Source organism: Melitaea cinxia, chromosome 16 (genome assembly GCF_905220565.1).
Source record: "Melitaea cinxia chromosome 16, ilMelCinx1.1, whole genome shotgun sequence".
In the NCBI taxonomy this organism is placed as follows: Eukaryota; Metazoa; Arthropoda; class Insecta; order Lepidoptera; family Nymphalidae; genus Melitaea; species Melitaea cinxia.
The window spans coordinates 5,075,864-5,086,025 of NC_059409.1; the positions used below are offsets into that span (position 1 = coordinate 5,075,864).

A 10,162-nucleotide genomic window follows, 5' to 3' on the forward strand; every position below is an offset into this window, starting at 1 on the left:
AAACAGACACTCCAATTTTATTTATTTGTATAGATAAACGGTTCACGTTCCACGACCCCCTTTACAAGCATAAACAAAGAAACACAATATATACACTTCAAGCTATTTGAATACTGTCTCAGGGGGTCTAGAAAATATATAACACACAAGCGCATACGGCCTATAACGTAAAACATTACCATGACCCATACGAATATTTGTCACTCGCGGGCATCGAACCCGCGATCGCTAACGCATCATTAAGTTGCTATGACCACTGCTCTAAAGTGTCATCAGAATAATAAAATTGTAGTCAAGATAAATTTTACTGCGTAAGACTCTTAGACCATCACGGACTCATAGAGTTGAAGGAGTAATCATAAACTAACATCGATTAAATCGTGCAAATAGCTAAATATATCTCTATACATACACGTGTATGTCTTGTAATGAAATAGACATTGCGTAAAAACCGATTCTTATAACGCAGAGTGATTCATGACAAGGTAAATTGAGCATAATTATTGTATCTGTTAGCATTTTGGGGAAGTACTCTTCATTCAATACCGTTTGTGAAACGAGTAGAAATTATTATTAATCTGAATTGATTATAAATATATAAATATGTTTAATATACGTACACGGTCGTCTGATCCCAAGGTATCCCAAGCTATCTAAGGTATAATGAGAGGGCACAGGAGGATATATCCTGCACAAAATATGGAGCAAGCCGTTCGTGTAAATACCTCAACATTACAGAAAATCACAGCTAAATAACAATGCTCTCGAGTAGTGTTGTGTTCCTGTGGTGAGTAAGGTGACCAGTTTCTAGGGTAGGGTCGAGGATAGGGCCAGCAGTGCGCTTGCGATGCTTCTGGTGTTGCAGCCTTTATAATAATAGCTAACTATTATCCATTCGTTGGAGAGTAAAAAGTAGAACAAACAAAAGTTTGTCGGTAAGCGATTGTTGAAGTGCTTAGTCTAAATTTTAAATGATTGAGTATTAAAAAGTGTTGAAACAACAAATTTATATTTCGATCACATGTATTTAATTTATAATTCGAATACTGCAAAGCATATAATTGCGAACTGTCATAATTGGTGGACAAAAACATGGATTGGTATTATAGCAATTCAGAATTGAACGGTGTATAAAAAAAAAAAACTACAAAATAACAATGTCTACAATGTAGTGACATACATATACTCGTATATGTCTTAGTAATATGTTAGTTTCGATTGTACAATCCGCTACCATTTTAGAAAACACTTCGTTTTTGGATCATCGAGCCGGATTACTAGCCCTAGCCAGGGTTTTTTTTTTGTGAGAGTCGGCATCGACGTGATGGCGGATTGTCATCGATGGTGCCAGTGGAGCCCTGGAGTTCTGAGCCAGGGATTTTAGCCAAGAAGACTGGCAGTGGCGTCAGCAGTATTGGAGGGAATGAGAGAGGAGCAGCTGATGACGTCACGGAGACGACCCATGAAAACATGACCAGATCCAGAAGTTAGAAGATAGTTTAGTGAGTGAAGTGCCGATAAACTGTAAGTACTTGTCTAATCTTGATAATAATTGCCAAGCTGAAGTGGACCTTAAGTCAAACAAGATCATAACATTAAAATCATAATTTGTGAATGGACATAGACTAATAATTGCAGAAAAGTGAACTGACGGGTACCTATGCTAAAAATTGTTTATATCCTAAATTGTCAAACATTTAGAAAAATCGATGTTTAGAATATTGACTTAGAAAAAATTGTGTGAAGTTATTGAACATTGAAGATTTGTATTGTTTTGTTACTAGTAATATTTGTAATAATTGAAAACTAACCTATTTAAAATATTTATGTCATTTGTGTCATTTAAGGATTGCCATGGAAACGTTTAATAAACTTCAGGAGAATAATAAAGAACTTATCTCTAAAGGTAAAATCAACTTTAGGAAATCACGTAAAGATCGTATTTCAGTCTCATATGTTGAAACGCGTTTAGAAGCTTTAGAGAATCAGTGGCAATCGTTTTGTGACATACATCGGCAAATAATTACAGAGATTGGTAAGAATGAGTTGGGAACTTCTAGTTATTATAAGAATTCAATTTATGACCAAACCGAAAATATATACTTTGATTATAAAACAGAATTAAAAGATGTTTTAAATACATTAAAAACTAAAGTTAAATCTGTAGCAGAAACTTCAATGGTATCGAACATTAAAGATACATCTAATTGTTTTGTAAAATTGCTGGATTAGTTTCTTCAGCAACCACATCACAAGGAGTAACTAAAGTAGATACCTGTTATTCAAATAGTTGTAGCCAAGTCCTCCTGGCTACAGCTATTGTGGAAGTAGAGTCTCGAACGGGTAGTATTGATTTAATTTATAGATGTTTGTTGGATCAAGGCTCACAGGCTTCGTTTATCACGGAGTCGGCGGTCCAAGCCCTTGGACTGAAGAAAATTCCCAACAAGGTTCACATTTCTGGAATCGGATGTAGAAATGAGTCTTTAGCGTCTATGTCAGTAGTTGAAATCAAACTAAAGTTAATTCATAATCCGCAATTCACTTTGGTCGTCAAGGCCCATGTACTAAGCAAACTGACATCTTTTCTTCCCTCAAAGAAAGTAAATGTTGAGTTGTGGCTCGAACTAACAAGCTTGAAGTTAGCTGACCCGAAGTTTGACGTACCAAATAAAATAGACTTGTTACTTGGCGCAGAAGTGTATGGTCAGATTTTAGTTAAAGGTTGACTTGATAAGTCAAGGGTCCTCCCGAGTGTCCCGTAGCCCAGAACACCCAGCTGAGATGGATCTTGTCTGGTCAAATCCACTCAGGCAAAAGTCAAAGTTCAGAGTCGTGCCAAGGAAATACTATTGTTGTCAGCATGCACACCCAGTGCAATGACAATGATCTTTGGAGAAAGTTCTGGAAATTAGAGGATGTTCCAATTAAGAAGAAAATGCTCACTGAAGATGAGCAGAAATGTGAGGAGATTTTTTATAATACAGTGACCAGAGATGATTGCGGACGATATATTGTGAAGCTTCCCTTTCGCGACGTCAACCCAGTCTGTAAAAACGGAAATTTTAGAGAAATTGCAGCTAAAAGACTGTATCAACTAGAAAAGAAATTATCAAAAAATACAGAATTTAAAAAACAATATGCACAAGTAATAAACGAGTATGCGCGATAAATCAGATGTGGTGTATTTGCCACACCATGCCGTAGTACGTAATGATAAGGTAACATCTAAGGTTAGAGTAGTCTTTGATGCATCCTGCTTTGGAACTAATGGTGTAAGTCTAAACAATGATCTGTTGGTTGGCCTGTCTCTCCAAAATACTTTGAGGCATATCGTTATGCGATGGCGCAAACATCCTATTTGTTTTGTAGCAGACATCGTTAAGATGTATCGATAGGTGAAGGTAAACCTGGAGGATGCAGATGAGTTCCAGCGTATCTTGTAGCGCGATGAATCTGGAACAGTACAACATTACAGAATGTTACGTGTTACTTTCGGAATTGCGTCTGCACCTTACCTTGCCGTTAGAGTTCTGCAGCAAGTAGCCTACGATGAAGGTGTAAATCGTCCTGCTGCTGTGGAGAAAATTATAAATGATTTTTACATGGACGATCTTATGACTGGTCGCCAAACGGTTGAAGAATGCCTGAAAATAAAAAATGAAATTAGTAGCATACTGGGTAAGGGAGGATTTCAATGGCAAAAATGGGCAAGCAATAATAAGGAGTTTATGGAAAAAATAGGACAGAGAAAAGAAGAGAAGGAGTCTAGGGTTAAAATAGGGGCAGGAAAGGAATCAGAAGCTATTCAGAAAGTGTTAGGACTTACCTGGAATAGTAGCACAGACGAAATTGAATACAGTGTCCAATTACCACAGTTAGAATTTCCAGTAACAAAGAGGAAAGTATTTTCGGATATTTCGCGTTTGTTCGACCCTTTAGGGTGGATGGTTCCAACTATTATTACTTCCAAAATCTTTATTCAAAAACTTTGGATATCAGGTATAGATTGGGATCATGAACTTCCACCTCATTTGTTACAAGAATGGCTTACTTACCGGTCAGATCTTGCAAAACATAACAATTTCCGCATTCCTCGATGGATGCACACAAATGTTGATGATAAAGAAGTAGAGCTGCATGGATTCAGTGATTCATCAAATCGGGCCTATGCTGCAGTTGTATACACTCGCATTATAGATAAGAATAATGAAGTGCATGTGAATCTTGTCACATCCAAGACCAAGGTTTCTCCAATTAAACAAGTCTCCATCCCTCGCTTGGAGCTCTGCGGAGCTCAGCTTCTTGCCAAGCTCATTTTGGAGGTTTCGGAGATATTGGAGATTCCTAAAGAAAAAATTCACGCTTGGACAGACTCTTCCGTGGTACTTGCGTGCCTCAGTAGTCATCCAAGTAAATGGAAAACATTTGTTGCCAATCGTACTTCGGAGATCTTGACAATTTTAGATCGAAGGCAATGGGCACACGTAAAATCTAAAGACAACCCAGCTGATTGTGCATCAAGGGGTGACAAAGATTATGAAAATTTAAGCTTGTGGAAACATGGTCAATCTTGGCTAAGTGAATGTACTATCAACTACAGTCCACAAGAAGAAGGCCAAGATACCAAACTGGAAGAAAGAGATAAAAGACTTTGTCATACGGTAAATAATATTGAGTTAGAAGAAGAACTATTTACAAGATTCTCAACGCTCCGAAAACTAATTAGAACGATCGCTTATTTGAGACGTTATTTTAAATGGTTACATTCCTCTCGTAAAATTGTTTTTCCTAGTTATCTTACAAGTCTAGAGTTAAACAAGGCATTGGAAAAATGTATAATTTACTTTCAGAAGAAGTTCTTTGCTTGTGACATCGTGAGTATTATTAAAATTAAATCGGTAACTAAGAAGAGTAAACTTGTGTCTCTTAACCCTTTCATAGATAGTAATGGTTTGTTAAGAGTTGAAGGACATTTGCGGACTGCTGAGCTAAGCGATGACATGAAACATCCAATTTTGATTCCACGTAACTCGCATTTAGCACAACTCATTATCGCAGATACACACGAAGGAACTCTTCATGGAGGCCCACAGCTAATGCTTAGTTTTATTAGGACGAAGTACTGGATCGTTGATGCTAAGAATTTGGTCAAGCTATATGTGAGAAAATGCGTTACGTGTATACATCATGCCCCTCCATCAAATCAACCCATTATGGGTCAGTTACCTGCGTCTCGAGCAACAGCAGACAGACCTTTTCGTCAGACCGGTGTAGATTATGCAGGACCCATTGCAATAAGAACCACAAAGGGTAGGGATCATCGCTCTACTAAAGGTTATATTTGCCTCTTTATATGTATGGCTACTAAGGCTATACATCTTGAAGCTGTCAGTGATATGAAATCTGAAGGATTTATAGCCGCATTTAAGCGTATGGTGGCTAGGCGAGGTCACGTTTCAGATTTGTGGAGCGATAATGGTTCTAATTTTGTTGGAGCTGAAAAGGAAATTAAAAATTTGCTTTTGAAAGAGAGATCAAGTGTATCTGTGGAGATAGCCAATTGGCTTTCGGATAACGGCACTACTTGGCATCGTATTCCACCTTACACTCCACATTTTGGTGGATTATGGGAATCAGGCATTAAATCAACGAAGCACCACCTGAAAAGAGCGATTGGGAACTCAACTCTGACGTTTGAGGAGTTGAGTACAGTTCTTTCCCAAATTGAGGCATGTCTTAATTCAAGGCCATTGACTACTTTAAGTGATAACGCACAGGATCCGTTTCCACTTACACCCGGACATTTTCTTGTGGGAGAACCTCTTCTACTTGTTCCAGATGATAATTATGAGAAGTCAACAATAGCTAGTCTCCGAAGATGGCAGTTGGTACAGCGAATGACCCAGTACTTCTGGCGACGGTGGTCAAATAAGTATCTATCTCATTTCCTACACCGGTATCGTTGGAATCGTCACTCTCCTGAGCCAAAAATCGGAGACGCAGCCTTAGTTAAAGAAGAAAATCTTCCACCAGCCAGATGGTTTTATGGAATAATTGTTAACAAACACACTGGTCAGGATAATGTTACGCGTGTTGTAAGTTTGAAATGCAAAGGCATTATCATCAAAAGACCTATTTCAAAAATTTGTATTTTACCTATTAATAATTAAGTTGAGAAACTGAGATAATGTGCATTTTAGATATTTAGGTTAGCTTTGTTTAAGTTTATTGAAGATTTGTTTATTTAAGTTGAGTTATATTAGAGAAGCTTGAATTACTTATACTGAATATTAGTTAAATTTGTGTACACATTGTTTATAAGTTAATTTATAATTGCTTGCATTTCACCCACAATGGATTAGACTTTGTCAAATTGTCTGGATTAATTTCTTATGAAGTGTTCGGTCCATGGTGGGCGCAATGTATACATATACATTAGTTTAATTGGTCACTAATAGATGGCGGTACTTGTATTTTGAATCACGCTAATGTTTGGATTTTTCTAAAACTTAAGAATAAAGGTACCGAAGAGACTTTTCAAAAATAGGTATTTGAATAAAATGTTTTTGTCTCGCTGCATGCCGACTTCAAAATTATAAAATAATTATTTAATCATTTCTGATTAACTAAATCAAAATACGAATTACTTTGTACTAAGTAAATTTATTTTCACTTTTTAGATTCCTTTTTGAAGTCAGTTTTTTTTTATTTAATTTTTTCTGCATCGTATTGCTGTGACTCGGCTTACTATTATTGAATTTCGTAAACTACTTATTATTATGTTTTATTATTTTGACTTGGATACTCTTTGTGACTTGATACATGACTATATATTTGTGGGTAATTATCGAAATACTTAGGTACTTTATTTATGAATTAAGTATGTAATTACATGGTTGAGGTGTGTCTAAGAATGGGTATTGAGATACATACATAATTATAGTGTATACATGTAGCATATAGTATAAGTGTAAGTATAGTATATATATGTAATGTAGTACATACATAGTATAAAACGTTTGTCTTAGTACCAATATAATTTATAATGTCTTATGTTTATCGCAGTTTAAATACATAGGTATAGATTATATGTTTTAATCAACATATAATTGCGGCGATATAACAATGGTTAAAAATAATATTCTAATTTAAAAAAAAAAAACAAGAAAAGTCGCCTGCGTGAAGAACAACTATTAGAAAGTCAACTGAAAAGGCTGGAACAAAATAAAAATTTAATAATTACACAAAGATAGCTAAATAAATCACAACAATTTCACACATTATGTGTACTGAACACTTACAAAAATCATGAAGGCGGCTTTTTACCCGACTGCCAAGGAAGGGTTATGTTTTTCGCGCGTATCTTGTATGTATGTATGTTTGTATGTAATATTCTTTACTACCTCATATTTCCAGAACCACTGAACGGATTTACATAATTGATCGTTCGGATTGGTATCGTTAGGTTCGTCTTAGCTGCCCAAGTGTTCTTAGATAGGTGACATTAAAAAAAAAATCAAACATGGCAGCTGCGCGAAGCCATTGTAGTTAATGAAAAAAATATTTTTTTCTCGAATACTACAATATGGGTATCAAATTGAAGGGCACAATCCAAGGATTTTAAAAAGGTATATCATGATTATTATTACCGTAATACTAATAAATAAATACAATATTAAAGTTTAAAAAATGTGGACTTTGCTCTTTCCCACGCCTATGCCATGCCAAACTCGCCTCCTAGGCGACGATCAACTTCGGGGTGTAGCCTTTCTAATAAAATACAATGGTTAAAAAAAAACATACAATTAAAATTACAAATAAAAATTAATAAATGTCACATCAATTTACAATTACATTAAAAAATAAATATCAAATACATAATACCAAATACAAACAAATAATTTTAATAATAATTTCATTATATTAAAACTAATAGTTGTCGACTTAAGCAGTCACCTATTTGCTAAAGGTCAGGTTTACGTTGCTTTGAGCAGAGTGAGATCTTTCTCCGGGCTTGCTATCAGTTCTCTTGACCATAAAAAAATTACTTAATCAACCACATGATGTAAACTGTTTTAATGAATTGAACCGATTACGTAATTTGTCTGACTAAAAAGACATAAATAAAATAATAATTTAAAAGAAACAAAAAGCCGCCTGCGTGAAGAACAACTAATAGAAAATCAACTGAAAAAGCTGGATCAAGATAAAAATCAATATGCACACAAAGTCAGCGAAATAAATAGAAACAATATCAAACATTTTGTGCTGTACATTTAAAATATATTAATACGGTAGTCCTTCAAAACTTTATGCAACGTCGTAGATAATATGCAGTCGGAGGCATGAAATTAAAGGATAAGTCAAATCATTCTCTCTTTGTGCAAATTCAATCTTAATACACTGAAATCCTTGTATTGAGCCCTTTAATTTGATACCAAAAACAAACAACATAATTATTCACCATAATTATCATTGTTATTTGTTTGCTAAACCCTTAGTTAGACCAGGTTTGCACAGTGCTACAATAAAAACCGCATCCAAATACGGTTTTATTGTAGTTATGAAAAGAGAAATTATTTAATTTTGTTAATATGAATTTTAGAAAATATTGACTAAAAATTACATAACTAGTGTATCGATATAATTATCGACTATGAGGCATCACTTCGCTGGCGTATATACGTATTGCTTTGACCCTTCCCTCCCCCAGACCTATCCTACAAAAAGCAAGAAAGGGACAACTGCAGCTCAGACCGTTTTAGGTAGATAATTTTTGACCAAAACAGTGTTTCGTAGTCGACTGTTTTCTCCTCAAAACATGCCAATTTTTTTTTTATTTTTTTTTTACAAAAGAAGACTTTGTAATATTCTCTTTTGTAAACCTTTTTTATATTCTAATTGTAATCCTTTTTTTAAGTAATTAATAGTTTTATTTTGTGTTATGCAAGCTGAAAAAAAATTGAATGTTATGCATGCTAGTTATTGATATATGTATTAAGGACCTTACTGTATACCTAATGTGTTTATAACAATGTAAAAATATGTATATTGTTAATATGCTTAAATAAATAAATAAATAAAGAAGACTTCGGCTATGCCCCTATGTTCTCATTTTTTTGAAAATATGCATATATATATTTTTTTAATGAGTGTCTGAAAATGTACAAAAAATTATGCAATATTTCGAGTTTTTGAAGTCTCCTACTTCCTATGATAATGAGAATACGTAAAAAATCAAAACATAGGGGCATGGTCATGGCAGCAAAAGGTTCTATGGCACAAAAATATTTGATCTAGTGTCATTATCCAGGGAGAAAACAGTCGACTACGTTTGTATGGAGAAAGAGCCGGTACCCTTTCCTCTTAAGTTAAATGTGTTACATTCATGCACTTGTAAATATGCATAACAGGTCAGTCACAGTAAATAACCAGACACTATGTCTGGTTATTTAATTGTGAAGAAGTGAAGTAGTGAAGTAGTTCAAAGAAACGAAGGGTTAGTATTCCTGAACTATTATGTATATTTCCAAGTGCATACATACATGAATGTAACACATTTAACTTAAGTTTTAGAAAAATCCAAACATTAGCGTGATTCAAAATACAAGTACCGCCATCTATTAGTGACCAATTATACTAACATATACATCGATATTAAAGTATGCTTTAATAAGTATTTTTTAAACTATTATTTATTCTATTTTTTTTCTTATGTAATTTCATTTTGTTTAGTTTTAAAGCCGTTATTGCTTATTTTTTGTATTCGCTGTGATCGCCTTTATTTGTGAGTATTAATGTGATCGTTATTACGAGTATAACGTAAGTTTTAGTAGAAACAAGTTATTTTGCTGATGCTTATAATGATAAACAAATGTATTTCAGTTCCATTTTTCACAAAAGCTACACTTGGTTGATCATGAAGTTAATTTTTTAATAAAATATCTATTGCTTCAGAGGGAGTTTTAGGACATGTTTAACGGTTATAAATGATGCGGCATCTTGCAGTGAATGTGCTCCACTAAATAGGCTGGGTCCCTTTTTTGTTAAACACTTTTTATAACGACGCGAGATGGCCCAGCGGATAGAGCACATGATTCAATATTAGATTATCGCTGGTTCAAAATTATAAAAATAAACTTAGTACTAAAGTTTGTTT

The 10,162-nt window shown here is 34.5% G+C and overlaps 1 protein-coding gene across 1 annotated transcript; it reads left to right on the forward strand.

Moving 5' to 3' along the window:
* The first annotated feature begins 3,479 nt into the window (after positions 1 to 3,479).
* Positions 3,480 to 6,173, forward strand: LOC123661219. The gene has a single exon (XM_045596206.1). The coding sequence runs from the start codon at positions 3,480 to 3,482 to the stop codon at positions 6,171 to 6,173; it is 2,694 nt and encodes an 897-aa protein (XP_045452162.1).
* The last annotated feature ends 3,989 nt before the right edge of the window (positions 6,174 to 10,162 follow it).

Excerpts from the sequence above, each read along its gene's own strand:
- LOC123661219 (XM_045596206.1), top strand. The coding sequence starts at position 3,480 with ATGTTACGTGTTACTTTCGGAATTGCGTCTGCACCTTACCTTGCCGTT.